General features: G+C 38.8%; 4 protein-coding genes and 1 long non-coding RNA gene across 5 annotated transcripts; 4 read left to right on the forward strand and 1 right to left on the reverse strand.

Moving 5' to 3' along the window:
* The first annotated feature begins 538 nt into the window (after nucleotides 1-538).
* Nucleotides 539-1,012, forward strand: LOC137937514 (uncharacterized). The gene has a single exon (XM_068782573.1). The coding sequence runs from the start codon at nucleotides 539-541 to the stop codon at nucleotides 1,010-1,012; it is 474 nt and encodes a 157-aa protein (XP_068638674.1).
* Nucleotides 1,013-7,904: 6,892 nt separating this feature from the next.
* Nucleotides 7,905-8,447, forward strand: LOC137937515 (uncharacterized). The gene has a single exon (XM_068782574.1). The coding sequence runs from the start codon at nucleotides 7,905-7,907 to the stop codon at nucleotides 8,445-8,447; it is 543 nt and encodes a 180-aa protein (XP_068638675.1).
* Nucleotides 8,448-9,032: 585 nt separating this feature from the next.
* LOC137936553 (uncharacterized) lies at nucleotides 9,033-15,373 on the forward strand. The gene is made up of 7 exons (XM_068781297.1): nucleotides 9,033-9,664; nucleotides 10,609-10,734; nucleotides 11,884-12,090; nucleotides 13,595-13,691; nucleotides 14,386-14,489; nucleotides 14,682-14,733; nucleotides 14,824-15,373. The coding sequence occupies exons 1-7, from the start codon at nucleotides 9,450-9,452 to the stop codon at nucleotides 15,037-15,039; spliced, it is 1,017 nt and encodes a 338-aa protein (XP_068637398.1). The 5' UTR covers nucleotides 9,033-9,449; the 3' UTR covers nucleotides 15,040-15,373.
* Nucleotides 15,374-16,018: 645 nt separating this feature from the next.
* LOC137937016 (triacylglycerol lipase 1-like) lies at nucleotides 16,019-18,483 on the forward strand. Its single transcript, XM_068782032.1, has 9 exons — nucleotides 16,019-16,284; nucleotides 16,368-16,475; nucleotides 16,558-16,698; nucleotides 16,827-16,937; nucleotides 17,066-17,209; nucleotides 17,298-17,338; nucleotides 17,551-17,633; nucleotides 17,799-17,894; nucleotides 18,017-18,483. Exons 1-9 carry the CDS (start codon nucleotides 16,135-16,137, stop codon nucleotides 18,316-18,318), a joined length of 1,176 nt encoding a protein of 391 aa, XP_068638133.1. The 5' UTR covers nucleotides 16,019-16,134; the 3' UTR covers nucleotides 18,319-18,483.
* A 25-nt stretch (nucleotides 18,484-18,508) lies between these two features.
* Nucleotides 18,509-19,802, reverse strand: LOC137937018 (uncharacterized). The gene is made up of 2 exons (XR_011109602.1): nucleotides 19,384-19,802; nucleotides 18,509-19,035 (listed from the first exon to the last, which is right to left on the reverse strand). It is a non-coding gene; the product is annotated as an uncharacterized lncRNA (long non-coding RNA).
* Between the last annotated feature and the right edge of the window lie 1,978 nt (nucleotides 19,803-21,780).

Raw genomic sequence — 21,780 nt, forward strand, 5'->3', positions numbered from 1 at the left:
TGATAGAATATATTTCATCCCTGAATTTACCAATAGAATGGATGTAAAAGTGGTAATCAGTTTCTGTGGGTCACTGTTTTCTGTTCATGAGGCTCGAAAAGACGAGATTGTCCGAGGCACTGAACAGGAGTAGGTGACCCACTAAGACGAATAAAATGTTTGTAGAAATGCCTCTTCCATGTCTAATCATTTGTGGGGATCTCTCTTGGAGTTAGCTCTGTGCTCTCTTCCATGCCTGACCATGTGCGCTCAGATTAAACTAATCCAGAAGGAAAAGGACCAGCCGCCAACCACTCCTCTTTCCCTTTCACTCCATAGGATGCATAAATTCGCGATTCGTCAATGCCCTGTTCATGGTTTTTGTCAATTTTGGACTCGCACATTCATCAAGAATCACACACTTTGCTACCCATTTCTTCTCTTCCTTCTCTTCATCTCTCTTTCGACAAATCTTCATGCATAGATCCTCACAATGAGTTTTCCACTAGAATAGTCTTACCCTTTTTTCTACACTGAACGAGCTTGCTGTTTCTTTCTCATGGGGAACTCTGCTTCTTGCTCTCCGTCTATAGCATCAGCCAGAACGATCAGAGTCGTGTTCCGTGATGGCAGACTTGAAGAATACAGAAGGCCACTGAAAGCGGCAGAGCTGATGCTGGAAAACCCCAGGCACTTCGTTTGCGACTCCAACAATCTCGAAGAGGGACAACGAGTGTCCGGCCTGGCTGCCGACGAAGATCTCGAACCCCGACAACTGTACTTGCTCTTACCGATGGACATGCTTTTCTCAGTGCTGACGAGTGAGGAAATGAGCTACCTCTCACACAAGGGCTCTTTGAAGAACGGAGCCTCTACCAACATTGCGAAGATCTTCCCTGTCCTCGGTGAGTTTTGCTTATTTCCATCAGAAGCAAAACATGCAAGAGCCGCAGAACCAACGGAAAGATTTGCAAGACAGAGATCATGGCAACCTGCATTGGATACAATTGTGGAGACTCCATCCAGGATCTGAGTGAGAAATTCAACTTGGCTATTTATGTTTTTCATTGGCACTATAAGCTACTTACAGCAAACAATACGCGGATTACAAACTATCTTTCGACGAGCTTCACTACCTCTGAGTAAATTGGGAAAGCAGTTTATCAGTTCAATAAATTTGGGTTTACTTTTAATAGTTGCCAGAAGCTGCTCAAAAAACGGTATGGGTGATACTTGAAGGACAGCTTTGAGGATTAACCGTGGCAAAAAGCATCCTCAGGGAAGTGAATATTAAGCTAATGAAGCTAACGACAGCCTTGAAATTTGAATACGTTAAATACAAACTACTAAGGCCATGGAACGAATGTTGTGTCTCCTTAGATGTAAAGGTTAGAATCATCTAAGATGATTTTATAAATTATATACAATTTTAAAATAAATATATTATGGGAACTCTTATGTCTTTCATAAGGGTGGCATTGAATTGAGCCGAACCCGAACCTGCCTATGTTCGAGCCGAGTTTGATTAAAGTATTTCGAACTTGAGTTTGAGTCGAGCTTAGACCCAAGCCTAAAATTGTAATCAAGCTCGAGCTCAATAATTTTAATTAAGCTCGAACCAAGTTCAAACTTCAATCTACATTTAAAACTTTGCATAAAAAAACATGTCAAATAAATTGTATATAAATTTATACATACATTTTATATAAAATTTGACATGGCTCTACTTAAAATTGAGCATAACTTCTGTACATTAATCCTACACATTGTTTACATAACAAATTGTGTTAAACAGTGCATTTAACCCATCACGTACACTATTTACATATCAGAGTTGTAAAACATTCATTTAAAAAACAACACTAGCTTTGTCCATTCGTATTCGATGAGATCGTTCTGATTCAAGGACAGGAAAACTAGATCATCGAGACAGAGAAAAAGTTAACAACAAGTAGTTTTGGATGACTTAATCGCATACCCATTTTCATTTTTTCTTTGGAGCATGGATTCATATATCAACAGTTCTAAAACGCTACTAGATCATACTGTTGGTTGGGAGACGGACTTCGTGAACTCAAAATTTGTTCTTCTAAAAAACTTGAGTGGAGTTAGCATTATGAGAGTACCTCAAACAATAAGAGGAGATACAAATTGCAACTTTATCCAGCATCATGCAGTTTCTTTACTAATTTTTACCTCAAACAAGTTCATAAAAATTTCCAACCTTCTAGAAAATAAGTGATAATGCTAAACTAACTACCAAGGTGTAAGCATATTAAATCCACTACCTGTACTAAACAAGTAAATGTAGATGCTTTTTTTTATATCTTTAAGGAGTAGGATAGATTTTTGAAATACCCCTCATACTTAGGGGGAAAGGAGGAAATGTTTCCTCATATCCGGAGGTTAGGTCAAACCGATAAATTTTAGGGACCTGTTGATTTTCAGGATTCCATAGCTGATAACTTTTGGAAAAAGAGAGAAGGAAGAAGGAAGAAGTGAGAAGAAAAATAGAGGATAGAAATATTCTACACGTCCAAAGAGAGGATAGAAAATTAGGGTTTTGGACTTAGGCTAAACCCTCCCCCATAAGTCATATTTATAGGTATCAAAAGTATCAATATTACATGTATACCCTTCACCCTAATAAGAGTGAATAAGAGACAGAAAATATAAAGTAATTACATCAATGTCACCCTAATTACATCATATCTTCCAATACTCCCCCTCAAGCTGGGAGGTAATGGCAGTGATCCTAGCTTCAACCGAATAACATAAATGTAGTAATAAGCTCCTCCAACACGGTGTCCCAAGTATAAGTACGACACCAGGTACAAACTCTCAAAGGGTAGAAATGAGTTATAAAACATAAGTTGAAACCTAACTCAAAGACTTTTGAATAAATATAGTGATAATAATCACTAAAGTGGGTAATACCTGTCGTTCACAAGACGACGATAAAAGACCCATGGGTACCAATAAAAAGTCTTGATGTTAAAACACACATATGAATAAAAGGGACCAACCAAAGCAATGCTTTAAAAGGGTTGGCCAATAAGGGTAAGTGAGAGTTAAATAAAGGATGGTAGGAGAAAGACTGCCAAAGGGTAATGGGTAAAGAGGAAAATAAGATGTTGAGGCCACCATATGCTTTATTTTTCTAAGAAATTCAAATTCTGCATCAGACGAACCAATGCCAACAACAATAAGCAAATAATGAATCCAAGGCAAGCAACCAAGGAGTTCTTCTTTAGAAATAATTCTTAATCAAATAGACACAATAGTAGCAGCGAAAAAGATCCAATGCCCAAGTAACATGCACCACATGTATAGTTGTATAGTAGCGGAGAATCGATAAATAATAGAAATCCTTAAGAGTAATAAGGAGACATGAAATAATCTGCAATGAGTCCATCAATAAATAAGGAAGTTGTACCACATAGTATGTTGGAATAGAGTAATAATTCAAGATAATAATCCAATTGGAGGAAGAGAACCGGTTCAAGCCGAGTAAGATATCAGATCAATATAGCCAAGTTGCAGGAAAAGCCTAGTTGCAGGAAAAATAGGAATGAGCCTTGTGACCCGGACCCATATAACCGAGGCAGAAAATAAGTGGGTCGAGTAAGGTTGACTGGACCCGAGTTGACTCGGTTGACCCAACCTTATGGGTTAATCCTAAGCGGAACAGAATGAGTCAGTGCCTGCCCGTTGGGTCAACCCGGCAAAATATATAACTCTTGGGTCTCGGTTAGAACATACTCATTATAACCTAGTTTCCTAACTTAGGTACTTTTTAATTTTTCAACAATAGTTTCTTCCCCATGGCACTAAACAGAGCATAACAATTAGAGCGCATAATTGGCAGAGCAAATATACTCCAACAAACAGAGAATAAAAAATAAGAGCAGTCCGGAAAGATACCAACCAACCAACAAATGAAGAGATATCCGAACAACGCAGGACAACAGCTGGGTATGGAAGTTCAGTGAAGAGATAGGTGTGTTGCCAAAAAATATTTCTGAAGATAGCTAGCAGTGACTAAATACCAGCGAAGGAAACTTTTCGACCGATGATAACTACCGCCAACGGAAAGTTTTTGAGAACTTTCCGAATAGAAAATCAATCCAACAAAGGAGATTCTGTGCAGAGATAAATAAATAAAGGAAAACTAGCAGTAATACGGAAGGTTTCCGAATGAAGATGCCAACTAGAGAGTGGAACCAACGTCTCCTTCTTCCCCTCGATGCAGTAACGATTCGGCAGAGACAATTTCCGAAGATCAGCAATGCAGTGACGAAACGAAAAACTAGCCGGGATAGTTTTGGCTTGCCAACGGAGAAGCAATTCCAACCAGAGAAGTTAGCTGTGAGAATCGACAATAGTAACTTTCAAATTTTAAACAGAGCAACCAGTGTCGTCTTCTTCCCATCTTCCAAACAGAGCGAGATGAGCGGCAGAGACAAAGAGGGATCGTCACAGTCGTCGGTCATGAACCAACGATTCCAGAGAAGCAGCTTTACAGCAGCAACAGTAATCAACTTGGATAGCGCATCAAAAATATGTTTCAGAAAATTAAACTAGATATGGAGGACCCAGAAATAACTTCCATAATAGCAGTAAGATAAATGATGGGAATAATGGCCAGGCAGATAACTTGGCAAAAGATTTTCAAAAGATCACTGAGATACAGTAACAAAGTGATCAATCAATAGCAGCAACAGTAAGCAACAAAGAAGAGATCCTTCTCATAATAAGACTCCATTAAATGATTCATAATCCGAGCAGGGAAAAATAATTGGAATCCTAAAATCAAACTTTGATACCATGTTAATTTTCAGGAGTCTATAGATGATAACTTTAGGAAAAAGAGAGAAGGAAGAAGGAAGAAGAGAGAAGAGAGGATAGGAAATTAAGGTTTTGGACTTAGGCCAAACCCTCCCCCGTAACTCATATTTATAGGTATCAAAAATATCAATATTATATATATACCATTCACCCTAATAAGAGTGAATAAGAGAGAGAAAATGTAAACTAACTACATCAGTGCTACTTTAATTACATCATATCCTCCAACATGACCTAAAAAGAATTAAAATTATGAACTTTTGATTTTGAGAGTGGTTGTTCGATTCATATCACTTTAAATGGGTGGGTAAGAAGAAGTAAGAAGTGCAAGATAAACATTCATACCAAACAGTTAAAACGCCTAACAAAATAATACTATGGAAACACAAAAAATCAACAGAACCGTAAGAGATGAATAATAGAAAAATCAACAGGGTGAGAGCCATTACCTCCGAGAAATGAGTTGGAAGAACTCCTGAAGCAACATGAGGCGTTCATCCATAGCAGGTTTAATGCGAGATCAAAGATAGATAATGAAATACAGAAGATAAAAAATAAACAAAAATCATCGATACGACGACGATGAAAAAAAAAACCAAAAAGATAAATATAAAAGAACTTACCTCTGTTCCGTCACTTCCGTCGACAAGGAAGAAGTTCGGAAGAAGAAATCGAAGAGGATGATCGGAGAATAAGAAGACGAAATCAAATAAAAAACCAAAACATACCTCAAGGAGCATATTGAAGTCAATTTCCTCTCTCTCTCTCCCCATTTTCGCTAAATCTCCGCTGCTGAATCCCGACTTACCATACTCCCCCCCTCCGGTTCCAACTTTCGAAGAATAAAATGAAGAGTTAAACTTGAAGACCCCTCCCTCCGCGATCGGGCCCTTGTTAAGTTAACGAGTCGGCTCGCGAGATTTCAAACCAAACCATGGTTCGTTAACTTTAACGAGCCTGATCTGGATCTTGAAGTCGATCTAGATAAACCGAATCGAACCGAGCCGGAACCAAACCAAGCCTAAGCCTCCCGTGAACTGGCTCAGTTAAATACCACCCCTAGTCTTTCATAGTCTTGCACAAAAAGGAATCCGCACTCCGTTTCCCTTTTTCCTCGTTATAAATCAGGGGTTCTAAGCTGTATCTTACGGATCCATATGAAACTGAATAAAAAAAAACCAACTGATTGAGTGTTAGACGTCGATTCTAACTTTGTTGTTCATGAAATGGGTCATGTGTTATTTCTTAAAAGCATAACCGAGCGATGTCAAATTGCCACTAATGGAATCCTCCCATTAACCGGCTTCTGAAGAACAGCAGACCGTCGCCGGAACGGCAAAAGATGGGCGCGACTCGTCTTTAGCCTCAACCGGTTAGTCCATACTCATCGTGATCGACAGGCAGGAGCCTGGACCTGGTTCCCATCTCCTTGCATGGCTCCATCGCCATAGGTAGCTTGAGATTTGAACGGAAGCAAAAGAAGGAGCGAGGCGTGAGCAGGCCAACTGCCGTGGCCATCGATTGGGGAATTGACCAAGCAAAAGATGCGTCCAGTGACTGGAGTTTAATAGGACTTTACGTGCTTCCAAGTTCCAACCCAACTTGACTGTTATTGTTTGTCGACTTTTCTGCTGCGAAAGAAATGCATGAAGAGGTGCAACTGCTAACTGCTGGTATGTTCGTCTTTTCTGAGTGATTCTGACTCATCATTTGTCTCAAATATTTCAGTTTGCTCGAGTGGAGAAAGAAATACTTTTTCTATGAATCTAAGAGTCTTAGAAAGGTTGCAATTTTGACTCGGTCTAACTCAGTTGACCCTGTCCATGACATGGACGATTCTCTAAATTAGTAAATCAAAATAAAAAAATTAATGGATTACATACATAAAAATAAGATTTAGTCAACAATCAATTATTATCTTGGTATGTCAACCATTATAATTTAAATATATTTCATAAAATATTAAATGCACCCACCTAAACAACACCCCTCCCCCTCCCATGGAGGCATCTCCTTTCCTTACTCATAGACGAGATTGAGAAAGAGAAAGTCCCCATAACCAGTAAGGCACCAAATTAATTATTATTAAGAATGTCAGACAAATATTTTTTTTTTAAGGCGCCAAATTAATTATTATTAAGAATGTCTGACAAATATATTTAAAAATAAAAAAATAAACTCCCTTTGACAGCCCAATTATTCTCGATCACAGAAACTGTACCATGGAATGCAACTCAGACGCCTTTTGATTGGACTCGGCTGACGTCTCGTATTCACATTTGTCATGCTAAAAGTCGTCTTGGATTATGTTGAAAGAAGGGCGCTGGCGGCGAAGAACACGAGTCACACACACTAAGAAATGTGAAGCACCGGCGTCGATTAATTCAACAATTAATAATATATTAACTAGTTATTTATGCCATTTTTAATTAAAAATAAATTAAAAGTATATTCAGGGAGAAGCGTACGATCACGTAACCTAGTTTGGGTTTGGCACGATGAGCTGCTGAGCACTACGTAACATTTCAGCTCAGTGATCTGATTTCTCGCGGTACGAGACGATACGTAGAAGGCGAGATGGATGGTCATATTCAACTCATTAGCTTTATGACAGCGCAAGTTCTTACAGTAAGCCTGATAAAGATGAGTGTTAGTTAAAGTTTTACTCGGTCAGGGCCCACCAGCGGACGTCGTCGTTTCGCGATACAAGTACGAGAAAGAGTAAACGAAAAAAGGCATGGACACTTCCAGGTGTGATCGACATAGTCTACTACGGAGAAAGAAAGGACCGAACACGCGTGGGTCCCACACGTCCAAGTGCCCAACCGGAGCATGTGTTCAAATTGCCGGGCAGGGTTATTCACGTTTTTCCTCCTTTTATGTTTTTTAGCTGGCTCACGCGGAATCGCGGATTCAAATCGTTTGTCAACCCGAAAATCCACTTCGCTCATCGGCGGTGACTTTATCTTCTCTGGCTCGCCCTCCTTTATTTAAACACATCCCTTACCCTCCAAGGTTGCAAAACGAACTCCCGTTTCCTTCAGCTCTGACGCGTCAACTCGAAGCACTCGTGAACAATGGGCAACTACCTCTCTTGCACCCTCAACACCGCCCCCGGCCGCCTCTCCAGGGGCGCCAAGGTCATCGTCCCCGACGGCGACATCCGTCAGTTCGACTGCCCTATCAACGCCGCCGAGCTCATGTTCGAGACGCCCAACCATTTCTTGGTGAATTCTGGGGCGTTGAAGATTGGATGCAGGTTCGCTCCCTTGTCCGCCGACGAGGACCTGGAGATCGGTAACGTCTACGTTATGTTCCACATGAAGAGAGTTAACTCAGTGGTCACCGCGGCCGACATGGAAGCTTTGTTGATCACCGCCAATTCGGCTGTCAGTCGAGCTTCTGTCGGGAAGGCCAGGATCTTGCCGGAGGTTGGAGCGGCTCCCCAGCTGGTCGCGGCCACAGAGGGATTTCAACGGTTGCAAAGCGATGCACCGAGACTGAATTTAGATGAGTTAGAAGATGACTGGGTGATCGAGTTCAAGTCACGGTGGAGCTTGTGTAGGTCCAGAAAACCCATGTTGGAGACGATTGTAGAAGAAAACGTTTTCTCAAGATGACAAGATTTTGGTCTTTTATCCTCTTCTTCTCCTCCTCAAACTGCAGACACTTACACCGGAAAAGCCTTATTATCCAATTTATTCTGGCCGTGGGTGATTGTTGTATTTGATATTGATTCACCCATAATTGTAAAGAAATAAAAGAAAATTAGAAATGGATCGAAATCTGGATTAAACACTCAGCTAAGTGATCTCAATCAATCTTTATTGATTTTCTTCTGCGCCTGACTGAGGCTTGGATCTGATTTAAAAGAACTGCGGCCAGAGTCATTCGACTCACACTCAGAATGTAGTGCATTAAAGTTTTTGTCTGGAACACTAATTGATGTCTAATTTATGCCTGAAAGTACTAAGATGCGTCTACTTGATTCAGGTTATTTCAGATGCTTTTGGATGTCGATTCCCACAAGGGCTTTAACTATTATCAGATATTTATGAGACTGATTACACACAAATAGTACCACGATGTACACCTGAAATCTTACTCAGGTTATTTCAGATGCAAGAATGTGACGTAATGTAACATCATATATCAGCCGTATAACAAGAACATAATGTGTAACAACCAGATACGGGATTGTAACGCGCGTAAACCTCCTGCCCGGAAGAATGAAAGTCCACCCCCAATGCCCTTTGTTGGCTATCTCATAAATTGTCAGTTTCCTCGGACGGGCGTCGTTGAGATTCGGGCCCCGCAACTCTGCTACTGCGTAACAGTGCCTCGGACGCTTCATACTCGAGAGAGTCGAAGGTGGAGGTTAGGGAGCAGAGCGGGGGGAGAGTTGATACTTGAGACAACCACATGGCTCGGGCAGTCGTCGTTTTTTTTATCCCGGTCGTCGAGTAGGACAGACACCGAAAACCAGGCCCTTCAAATCCTATAAATCCGCGATCTCCAGCCTGCCTTTTCTGTCATTATTAATCCATAGCATCTTCTAAGATTCTTCTCCGTACATCTCTAGGGTTTGTTTTTTCTTGTTTGTGGTCCACTCATAGCTTCTAATGGCCGGAATTCGATGGCCACCGGAAGATTCCGATCTCTTGCAGGCTAGGGCTCCTACCACTGCCGACCTGATCTCCGACGATGACCGCTCCGTCGCTGCCGATTCCTGGTCCATTAAGAGCGATTATGGAAGCACGTTGGACGACGACCAGCGACACGTTGATGCTTCCGAGGTGCTCTCCGTTGGAAACTTCCCCGCTGCGTCTGATTACAGGTGCATTACATTATCCTTTTCATCAGCTGCGGGGCGCTAGTGGTTTAACCATTTGAGTCAAAATTTTCAATGGTTTAATCCAAGCCGATGAAATCAAAATGTCATCGATTTTGTAAAGCATTCACCGATATCGTTTGAAAATTCCCACCCTTGGCGCCTGTTGTTTTCTTAAGTCATACAAATGCAGTGTAGTTATATCCATGTGAAAGAACTTTAGGGATCACAGTAGCTTTCATACTTCGCGTGACGTAGCTGTGCGTGGTTTCATTTAATTTTAATTCTATTTGGCTACTATTGTTGTTGGTTCATGGTTTGGTTCCCGTAATTTGATAACCTTGGTGGCATGTAGTTATAGGCACGAGTTTGAGGTGTGTTAGATCGATCCTACCCCTGTAAGTAATAATAAGGAAGGCAGTCAGACTTTGTGATAATTGTTATGGTTATTTATTTTACTAGTGTTAATTTTCCTGGTTATCTAGTTCTTTGTCAATTTACCACTGTTGGTTTGTTGGTGAATCTGACATGAGGTTATTCATTGTCAATTTTATTTGTCTCATAGGTGTGGACTAGGATGGAAATTGACACATTTTTAGTTGTAAGACCAGTTGATTGGACAGTGATAAATGATTATTTGGGATGAATTCCGTTAGCATGATTTCATGATAGGCTAATAGCCCCCTTGTGCTTATGGCACTACGGAAAATTTTAGTTATTGTGTTAGATGTTGTGCTAACTGAAATGCTCGATTTATTATGGATTAGCAAAGTTTCCAAGTTGAAACAGTTCCTTAATTGCATAGGTTATTGTTTCGTTTAATTTACTACATTATACATTACTTTCAACAATCAGAGATAGTTATAGTTGGTCTGTAATGAATTTGTAGTGCACAGACTCTTTTGCACTGTTGTTGTAATAATTGTTTCAGAGTTGTTTTGTTGATGCAGTTCTGACAAGGATGAGGCAGATGATGAAGTTGAGCCCTCTATGTTAGGCTTGCAGAGCTATTGGGATGCTGCGTATGCAGATGAACTGGCAAATTTTCATGAACATGGTCATGCAGGTGAAATTTGGTAAGCACCAAAAGCAAATGGAACAGAGGAATGCTGACTGTGTCATGTCAACCGGTGGTTTTGCTTACTCATTTTTTGGGTTCTGGACAGAAGTACATAGAAGAATAGTTATTGTCATTTATTTAACATAGTGAAACTCTTCTTAATTTCTTATGTTTATTAGTTATTTGATACCCGATAACTGCACAAAGTTCTTCTTTTGCTATTTCCTTAGTTGCTTTTTGTCTTTTTGCACTTTCGGAGCTAGTTTTATGGTTTATCTTCTTCTTTCCATTGTTTATTTTTAATTGATTTAGTCAAGTTGTCAAGGTATGCATTGAAGAAAAGGTTTGAGGATCAAGAAAAAAATGTTGCCTCAAAGAAACACTGGAACACGATAAAAGGGAATACCAATGGCATGGTGGAAATACATTGATTTTTCTTTTGGCATGTTTCTTGATCCATGACAGTGGATTCAATGGTAAGATATATAGTGGAATAGTTGTCTAATGAATGCATGTCCACAATGGGTGATGGGTTTGGAGGTTTATTATATTCTAAGAATGCCCTCAAGTTGCTAGAACATGACTATCTGTGGGTGGTACTATTTCCAGGTTGGGGTGAAGTGAAAAGGCATGTCACTAGTGTAAAAATTGTTTGTTTTTTAAATTCACTTGGCTTGTAATTGTGGTTGCATCAACGGAAAATAAAACTGAAATGATTCTGAGTTCTTGGGTGGCTATTTTGTTAGGGTTATTCATGGTCTATTATTTCTATCACATCCAATCAAATAAATGCTTAGGTGAATACCTTGAGAGCTATCATTAAATGTAAGTTATCTAACAGCAATAAGGTCAGTTGAACTTTTTGGATGTTCCCCTTTCCACTTGTATGGCTGCATATAGAATGCAAAGAATGAGTGATTGCATTCGAAACAAGTATCTATTGTTTTTTTTTTTTTTTCAGGTTCCTAGTCCTAATGACAAGATGTAATTCCAGTCATACCGCTCTAGTACTTTTTTTTGTTGAAGCACCAAACTCCTATATCTCAGTGTTTTAGTAATTCAACTTTGTTCCTTTACTGTAGGATTGGCTACCATATTTTTGTTTGATGAACATTCTATTCTTCTAACACAAGGAACTAACTTAAACATGTTTCACTTTCCTTAGGTTTGGATCTGAAGTTATGGAGATTGTTGTCAATTGGACCAAAAATTTGTGCATCAATATCTCCAAAGATTATACACAGAATCTTGCTGATGAAGCCAGTTCCAAATGCGAGTCAGTTGAAGAGGTCAACAAATGGTTGTCTACCTGGAGTGTACTTGACATTGGCACTGGAAATGGTGTGCTTCTCCAGGAACTTGGAAAAGAAGGGTAGTTATCGTACTTTAAGTATTATATCATCGTTGACTAATTTACAAGCTCGTCTGAATTAATTTAGTAGGATTGCTAATGTTTATTATTTCTTTTGGGGTGAACTTGTATTGTATGCATATTTCTTATTTGAATCTGGAGTGTTATATATGTCATGTTTCCTTGTAGTAGTGTTTTTAAGTTGGGAGTTTTAAATCTTCCCCTATAAAGTAGCATACTTGAGGAGTCAATAAATCAACATGATGAGCTCTATCTTATAGTATTTGTCATGATAAGTTGTTTTTGGAGCATTTTCTCCTCTTATAACCTGTCAGAGAAAAAAAATTATTTCATTTATTTATAGGCATAACTAGTGAGTGCATTATAATTTTTAGAAAAGAAGTGAGATTAAAAATTGTGTAACAACTGAGAGTAAGCAATGTTGAATAAACAATTCATTGTGTCTTGGGTTTTCACCTTGTATATTTTTGCCTTAGTTGTCCCAATTGTAGCTATATTTTATTTTTTTTAAATGGTAGCGATAATAAGCTAGCAAATATGTGGATAGTACTTGGGTGACAATCTGAAAGACTGTTGGCTGATCTTGGGTTCTGACTCCATTCCACTTGCCTGGAAGTGACTAGAGTTCTGATTTCATGAAAGAAGAAACCAAGCCTCCATTATGGAACTAACCTTTTTCCATCCAAGATAGAACATTTGCAGAGACCCCCTGAATGATGATGAGGCTGGAGAATCTTTTAATGATGCACTTAGCTCCCTCAAGAAGGCTCTACTTTCAGCTTTGGTTGAGTTACAAGACAATGATTATGTTTACTGCACTACTTATATATCACTTTCCATCATCTTGATTCAAATTTTTAATTTTGGTGACATAACAGTTCAATTAGTTCTTCAAACAAGAATATCCAATAATGGATTTTTGTCTGCAGGTGTGGTTTCCAGTTTTGCATATGGTGCTATTTTTATGTATCTTTATGTAGGATAGGATTTATACGCATAAAAGACTCACCAAATGGCAAAAGAAGTTGACCATAATACCTCTGCTCCTTCCTCTGTGGGAAATGATTAATGTGGTCTGGAGATGTAATTTTGTATTTTTATTGGTCACAGCCTGTCACAGCAATTAATTTCTTTCATGGGCTATATATTTTTGTTACTTTATAGTTCATTTAGCATGAAGTGGAAAATGCAATTAATACATGATTATGCAAAAACCTGTACTAAATGTGATTTATTTGTACCTAGTGTCTGAGCTTATCTAACTAAACACTTTCAATTGGTATCCTTCAATGTCGATGTTTTGGTGCTGAATGCATTATCTGTCCTCTTATATTTTAGCTGTAACTTTGTCTTTTGAAGTTCATTAATAGTGAGAATTATCTTTCCTTGTCAATGTTAGAATTTTTCCAACTAAAGTCCAATAATTGTTGCTTACTTTCTGTTTCTAACATGTAGATATATACTTATTGGAAAATGAACTGACCAAAGGTATTTCCTGATTTAGGTTTTGTGACATGACGGGAACTGATTACAGTGAAGCAGCAATTGATCTTGCACGAAATCTTGCTGTTCGTGGTGGTTTCACGAATATCAACTTTTTGGTAAGCTTCTCAAAATTTGGTGGTTTTGGTTTTGAGACTTTGTTGTTTGTTACAGTCGCAAAATGGTTTCTCAGTGACAGTAACTTTGATGACTAGTTTTATTGGTATCTATTCAATCACTTTTTGATTTTTTTTTTTAAACTATTCAATCACTTTTGATGTAGAATGAGGCATTTACTGGAGGAAAATTTGAGACATCCATTGAATATTTACAAAATTATGTTTACTAAAAAAATTTATTTGAATGAAATAAAGATATTATTAAAAACGATTCCGCAGAAAAGGAGTGTTTCATAATGCCAATTTCTTTTTCTTGATTTTAGATTGGATGTGCCAAATTCTATGCTACATTTTCTCTAACGTATTGCTTAGGAGATTCTCGGTCACTCATAGATCTAAATTTCTTTTTTTATAATTATAAATCTAAATTTCTAGTGGGTTGAATTCTTACCTCAATAGCCACATTGATGGTTTCTGAATATCCGGCTTAGGTTGCAAGTCTGACAAGTGGTGAACCTTGGGTGTAACGGTAAAACAATATTTTGAAAAAAAATTCCTGATAAGTTTCCACATAGTGTTTGTGGTTTTTGTTTTAAATGTGGCTCCACTGAATACAGCAAATTCAGAGTTCATGTGTCTTTCCCTCTCCCTTTTTTTTTAATAGATGTCATGTCTCTTATTGGCATCATTGTAGGTTGATGATATCCTAGAAACCAAATTGGAGCGACAATTCCAACTCGTTGTGGATAAAGGCACTTTGGATGCTATTGGGCTACATCCGGATGGGACTCTTAGGAGGTAACTGAAAATTTGTTGTACGAGGATAAGAGATGAGAACCATTTGATTCTGAACAGTTATAAGGCAGAGTTGCATATATTAGTGGAATAAAATCTAACCATTGCAATTTTACCTACAGAATTTGACACCATATTTTGTACTGGTTCAGTTTCTTATTTTTGTGTTTAATTATATTTTATCATTTTTCTCAGGATCATGTATTGGGAGTCTGTCTCAAGGTTGCTTACACCAGGCGGTGTACTGGTTAGCATCATAGCATTCATGGTTGTCATTAGCATTATTATAAGTATTTGTATAATATGTCATACTTACTACTTGTTGGTCCTGGTCTAGGTCATAACATCATGCAATAGCACAAAAGATGAATTGGTTCAAGAGGTGGTCAACTTCAACCAGAAAAAAATTGGTGAACTGGATGCTGGAGATGTTGAAACCCAGAGAGGGCCATCGCCATTCCGTTACCTCGATCATGTCCAGTCCTATCCTACTTTCATGTTTGGAGGTTTGGTAGGTTCCCGTGTTGCGACAGTCGCATTCATCCGAAGTTGAAGACAAGATTCTCTTGATACCTTGTGTGGTACTCCCGTAGTGATTGTGGTCGATTCTGCTGGCTTGGTTGATTCAGAAGCAACTGTAGTCTCAACTTTGGAAAGGTTGGAACGGATGGGTAGAAGTATGCTGGTAGTTTGTCTGATCAATATTGTGATGGTACTTTGTGCTGATTGTTTCTGTATTAAAATCTTGGCATTATTGCTAGGAGGTAACTCGTTATTGTTTTTACTCACTGGCCCTCGGGCATCCTGTAAGTAAAATTGAATGTGTCTATAATCTGCAGGGGGTTGGTTGTTAAAGTAAAGTGGTTCGAATGTCGCGTTAGACTCGCTTCTTGGCTGTCAAGTACAAATTGTTGTATATCATTTTCCCTGGAAGGAACCATTCAGCGTAGCTGGTTGTTGAATATTATCATCTTTTTGCAGGTGAATTAATTGGAAGGTTAACTAGGATCAGAACTCACATAACATTATTTGTTTTCGAAGCATACTAACCTTCAAATATTTGTACGCATATTAGCCTATAAATTCTTACAAGCATTAGAATCAACTGCTTCAAGTTTTACACTATCAAACCTTTTTAAACTTTATTACGAAGTTCCAAATAAATTTGTAGTAAGTTCTAATAATCTTTGTAATATTTTAATTATTATAAATAAATTTACAAAGATGGTACGAAAGGATTTTTCTACAGAATATGAAATTTTTTTATTTTTTGAACTGATGTTTGGAAAAATTAATTTTCTCCCTCGAATGAAGATTGGGTTTGCTGCGCCGTATGGTCCAGCAGATACAATCTCCTCTAGAGAGAGAGAGAGAGAGACTAACTCCAAGAGTCCAGAGCACTACCTGATTCCGACGTCACGTCCCAAAAAGAAATTACAATTTACATCTGACTTAGATCTTAGTTGTTAGTAGCTATAACCAGAGCAAGAAAACTATGAACAAAAAAAAGCCTTTGTAACAGCTAACCGCCATCGCCAAGCCAAAATAGCGTGTCTTCATTAGTTAAAACCGCATCCAAGAACCATGAAGCTGCAGCTTTGATCGAAACTCCGCCCTTGAGTCTCTCCTTCTCCTCTCAGAAGTCAGAATGATGCTACTTTCTTTGGCGAAATCGGTCACATCTCTTTTCTGCTTTTTTGTCTTCATGAAGGCCTCAGCAACCTACCTCAGTGGCCGCAGTGACGGAATTTGCGAGACCTTCGTGCTCGGAAAAGGATTTTTCTGTACAGAGTTCCATGTTTGTTTCATTTCTCTCATCATGCTGATCTTCCTTTCTTATTATTCTCCTTCTCCTTTTTCTGAATTGCTTCGATTTTGCAGGTAAGCACGGACGATCGCTTCGTTCTCTCACTACAACGAATCTTGGCGGTAAACACCACAGCTGGAAATGGCAGAATTCCAGTTTTCCTCTACCATGGCATAATGCAGGTTTTCTGATCTTCTTGAAAGATTCGGACTATAGCCTTCTACCGTTCTTTCTGTCGATCTTGACACTTCTTAATTGAGGCAGGGAGGCGACGTTTGGGTGATGAACGGCGCCGAAGAATCTCTCGGCTTCATTTTAGCGGAGGCAGGTTATGATGTCTGGATCGGCAACTCGCGCTCTTCAGATTTCTCTTTCGGGCATCTTCTTTATTCGCCGTCTCAGGGGGTGAATCCTTGAACTTCTGCTCTTCAAAACTCGCTAAAACATTTTGGCGCCTTTTCTATTGAAACGGGCTGCTATGGAAATATTTATATGGGAACAGGCTTACAAAATTTCCACGTGCTACCCCGCAGGAATACTGGGATTGGAGTTTCGACGACATCGTTGCCTACGATCTCCCTGCCATGTTACGATTCATTTCAGGGGTAACTGAAAAGCGTATTCTCTTTGTGGGCTTCTCTCAGGTAAGGGCTTAAAGCTCCCTCCTTTGGTCCTTACTGGATCAATCTCCGCCACGCCGCCATTTTCTTGTTGTTTATTAGCTGTTTTTCGATATTTACATCGTATTTTGCTTCTCCAACAACAATGTCAGGGTTCAATGGCCGGGTTTGCGGCTTTGACGGAGAATTGCCTGGCAAGATTGGTCGAGAAGGCGGTGATGCTTTGTCCAGTCGCTTACCTCTCCAACATTCGATCCATTGTGGCAAAGACGGCCGCTTTCCTGTTTCTTGATCAGGTGACGGATCTCTCTAGAAATTCCTAGCTACCAACCGGGAAGTACTTCCCGTTCACTGATCTTATGGAATTTCTCACTTTTTTGACAGCTTGAACTTGTGCTTGGAGTGACCCGCTTCAGTCTTTCCCAGTAAGTAGTGGCCAAGTGAGAGGCAACTTGGCATCCCAATCATGGCTGGGCGTCTGGATGAAACTTAAAATCAGATTTTAATATGTTAACAATTTTCGAAAGTCCACCATAATCCGAAGTTGCAGCCCTGGCGGATGAATCCGTTTTTCCTATATTCTGCATATAATTTTTCATGGACAACCATTGATTTGAACTTGTTGGGTCTCTTCCAGTGATATTGTGAGCAGGATAATCAGTATGGCCTGCTTGCGGACGAAGTCATACTGCCTCAACGACCTTCTAACCGCCATTGAAGGTAAGTGACGTTTACCTTCTCTTTTACATCCATCTTCATGCATATGAAGCACAAGTGACGAGCCATTCCTATAAGATCCTTCTGATGAATAAGACTCATTTTAGACAAAAGTGCAATATATTCATCATTCTTCTCGGATCAATTCTTTCTCTGGTTTGGGGACAGGTCCCAGTTGCTGTTTGAACCGATCAAGAGCATCTTATTACAACAAGTATGAAATGCAGTCGACCTCGATGAAGAATATCGTCCAAATGGCTCAATGTAAGTTGATGTTAGTGTCAACTTTACACAGCATCGATCTTGTAGTTTGTTTTTAAGCCTAATTCATTTCTTCTCTCTTATGTCTGCTGGTGCGTCATATACGTAAAAACGTATGTGTGTAGTCGTCAGATCTGGCAAGTTTTGCAAGTATGACAGAGGATTCATCCGTAACTTGATTCACTACTGGTCCTTCATCCCTCCATCATACAAGCTACACAGATTACCTGAGGACCTTCCGTTCTTGTTGGCATACGGAGGTAACGATTATTTAGCGGACACCCAAGACGTAATGCGGCTGAAATCCGAGATCCCACGGAATGTCGAGATTCACTTCTTACCCAACTATTCACACAGCGATTTCGTCCTCGGAATGCAGGCGCAAGTTGATCTTTACCCGAGGATATTGAGCTTCTTCCAGGGCTGAATTACCACAAAGCAAAGAGCTCAAGAAAACGATTGGAAGGATCTTGGAGGTAGAAATTTTTCCGTTTCCGCGGCTCAGTAAACTAGTAAACTCTCATTACGCGTTCCCCTTCGTCTATGATGCATAAAATTGGCCATTGATAGTACTGAAGTTGTAGTAAACCATTTGAGGATAGTCACAAGTTCAACAATTGCAGAAACCATGAGCATCATTGAGCACCACAAAACACAAAACACAAACACCAGAGGGGAACGGAAATATTTTCTACATATAACAAGCAAAGAACAGATATATAATTTCCCATCTGTAGTTCGTGGAGTGGACTAAAACTAATAATTTTCCGGGATTAAACCTCAGGAGGTTGGGTGTGGTGTCCAACCATCTTAGGAACTAAGAGATCGTCCAAAAAGTTTCGTCCTTTGAATCCCCTCATCATGAATCCGCTGACAACGTCTTCTGGTTTTTGAGCACCCAATGCGTCAGAGTGCAGGGTTTGGTTACAAGATATTGGCACCATTTTAGCTTCATTATGGCGCTTCATTTCGATTAGCTCTCGCTCAAGTCTCAGACAACACTCCCTCGTCTCCATCAATTCTTTCCGCGCTTCCTTCAAATCTTTGCCGAATTGCTCTAAGATCTCCTTGTTGTCACGTTTAGAGCCGGAAATAGATTCGTCCTTTAATCCTTCCTGAAAGCCCTTCAGAATTGGCCCTGCACCTGGCGGAATTGACCGCAGAGAAGTTCTTGGATCCATTAGTAACTCAGAGAAAGAAAAAAAGGAGATTTTTTTTTTTTTTTGTCTTTGAAGAAATCACAAAAATTATCCATAAGAGTTCAAAAAGCGGAGCTTGCTAACATTTATTTTCTTGTACAGAATAGATTAGAATCTGTAATTATGATCAATCTATGTAATTCGATCCTAACGTTAGGATCTTACTATGTATCGGGTGATTACGATGAGAACAACAAATCAATGAATTCAATACCATATTTTTTACTAAGCTAATTAAACCAGAGTTGGACGATCCTTCAAAAATTCAGTTAAAAACCAGAAAGGAAAGGAACCTGGGACGTGATTGATGGACTGACGGGCGGCATATGTTCCTGCTAACCAAACACATCGGCCGATCTTCTCACGTCCTACCGGATCCCCAAAGTAGTACTTAACCGTCGGTAGCCCGTCGACTCGTACAGCATGATCAAGCTTGGTGATGGCGGCCGCGCTGAGGTTGTAGGAACTCTGGCCTGCCCACTTGATCGAGTCCGAAGAGGATTTCCAGTAATCCCGAAGCCCCATCCGTCCAACAGAGCAGAGACAGATCAAAGAAGCCAGGAGAGTTGTCTAGTCTCGTTCCTTCGCGACAGTGTTCGATTGATAATATATCTGACAAAGCGGTAGCCACAATCTACTCCCCGGCAGGAATTAGGAAAGTGAAGTAGCTGACTCCCCAGTCTTTGTAACCCGGACAGAACCTCTCTCCTGCCTTCAGCTTTAACACTTTTAACTGGATTCTTGGAATCAGTCCTGTATATAATTAAAAGGGAATTTTACATATTACCTATTTTTTTATAAATATTAACACAAATACCTAACTTTTAAACTTCATATAAAAAATACCCAACGGGGGTGCCATGTCATCACACCACGTCATCACCTTAAGTGTCCAATGACATGTCATTAAATTGCCATATCATCATTATGCCACACCAGCACTACACTTGAGGTTACATTTTTCTCCCATTTTCCTTTTGTTATTGATTTAATTTATTTTTAATTAAAAAATTAAAAACATTAATTTCTGGTTTTAAAAATCTTATACATTTAATTACCTTCACTTTAATAAAATAAAAATATAAAATGTTGATTATTAATTATTTAGAAAATTATATTTTTAATGTAATTAATACCTTACATTATCTCTTTAAGATATTATTAAATTTAATACAAAATTTTATAAAAAATAAATTAGTTTTAAAGTTTTTTATTTATTAGTACATATTTTATTACCTTATTTTTTTATAATAACAAAATATAAAATTCGTATATTAATTGATTAAAAAATTATATTCTTACCTATTTAACACATTTTATAATCGATTTAAATATTTTTTAATTAATTTTTTTATTTTTGTGTTTAAAAATGTAATTTATCAGTACACGTTTTACTACCTTAAAATAATAAAATATAAATTTAATATATTAAATAATAAAAAATATTCTTCTAATTTGTATTTAAAATTAATTAAACATATTAGAAGATTTGGATTGTACGCATGTGCAATTGACTAAGTCAAAAATGGATATTTTTTATATTAAGTTTAAAAGTTGGGTATTTATGCTAATATTTATAAAAAAATGGATAATATAGTAAACTTTCCTAATTAATATTTGTATAGCTTTTACTTGAGATTTTATAAATAACTAGTGAAGTCCTAAATAAGAAAAACTGGGTTCACCCTTTGGGAAGAGGAGGGTGATCATTTGGTTTTCTTACTGTTTTCTAGGGTTTGAAAAATAAATGGGCCCCTAAAAGAGACAAGTCTTGTTAATTCATCCCAATCGATGAAAATATTTTTGATTCCTATACTAAATCACAACTTAGAAAGTCTTGGGACCGTCCTTCTATATATAATCTACATCAAGGGTGAAAGTTAAAACACTTTGGAGTGTTTGCGTTTGAGCTCTCCTTCCCAGTTCCCACTGTTGCCGAACCTGAATTGGATTGTTGTGAGTTTTGATCAATCTGTTTTTTTGTAGGAAGCAGAATTGGCCATCTCAGCCTGATTAACCAGTTTTTTTTCTTCCTTTGGGTGAAAAAATTGTAAAATATAAGAATGTAGAATAATATTGCTATGATTATTATTGAACAGGTGTAAACTATTAATAGAATTACACAGACATTGTAGGTGATTAGGAGTCTACAATTAGAGTTTATCTCTAATTCAAACATTGGTTATCTTTATCTCTATCATTATCTTTATATCTATCACTAGGTTTATCTTTATCTCTATCATGCCCCTGCAAGATAGAGCTCCGAGAGAACAATCTTGATCTTCAAGAAGAGGAAGCATGTGCTTGGAAGTGGTTTAGAGAGAGCAATGGCACCGATAGCAGTTGAGTAGAGCAACAACATTGGTTGCGATTAAGTAGAGTAGCGACACCGGAGGCGGCTAAGGCAGACGGAATCGCATCGTCCGGAGGAAGAGCAGCAGCAATGGAGGCGGCTGGGGCAGACGGAATCGCATCGTCTTGTGGAAGAGCAGTGGCACTGGAGGCGGTTGGGGCGGACAGAATAGCATTGTCTGATGGAAGAGTAGTGACACTGGAGACGGCGGGTGCGGACGGAATTTCATTATCTGGTGGGAGAGCTGTGGCACTAGAGGCGGCTAGTATAGATGGAATTGCATTGTCCGAATAGGATGAATTCATTGAGTTTTTTTTTTTTAATCTATCGGAAGCTC

This window comes from Aristolochia californica, unplaced genomic scaffold, assembly GCF_029961685.1.
Source record: "Aristolochia californica isolate CCGP_79_NKW_82.1479 unplaced genomic scaffold, dmAriCali1.0.hap1 SCAF_7, whole genome shotgun sequence".
Taxonomy (NCBI): domain Eukaryota; kingdom Viridiplantae; phylum Streptophyta; class Magnoliopsida; order Piperales; family Aristolochiaceae; genus Aristolochia; species Aristolochia californica.

Excerpts from the sequence above, each read along its gene's own strand:
- LOC137936553 (XM_068781297.1), top strand. The coding sequence starts at position 9,450 with ATGGCCGGAATTCGATGGCCACCGGAAGATTCCGATCTCTTGCAGGCT. Across the intron at positions 9,665-10,608 it reads CCCGCTGCGTCTGATTACAG|TTCTGACAAGGATGAGGCAG; the intron begins GTGCATTACATT and ends TTGTTGATGCAG. Across the intron at positions 14,734-14,823 it reads TTACACCAGGCGGTGTACTG|GTCATAACATCATGCAATAG; the intron begins GTTAGCATCATA and ends GTCCTGGTCTAG.
- LOC137937016 (XM_068782032.1), top strand. The coding sequence starts at position 16,135 with ATGATGCTACTTTCTTTGGCGAAATCGGTCACATCTCTTTTCTGCTTT. Across the intron at positions 16,699-16,826 it reads TTTATTCGCCGTCTCAGGGG|GAATACTGGGATTGGAGTTT; the intron begins GTGAATCCTTGA and ends GCTACCCCGCAG. Across the intron at positions 17,895-18,016 it reads TATCGTCCAAATGGCTCAAT|TCGTCAGATCTGGCAAGTTT; the intron begins GTAAGTTGATGT and ends GTATGTGTGTAG.
- LOC137937514 (XM_068782573.1), top strand. The coding sequence starts at position 539 with ATGGGGAACTCTGCTTCTTGCTCTCCGTCTATAGCATCAGCCAGAACG.
- LOC137937515 (XM_068782574.1), top strand. The coding sequence starts at position 7,905 with ATGGGCAACTACCTCTCTTGCACCCTCAACACCGCCCCCGGCCGCCTC.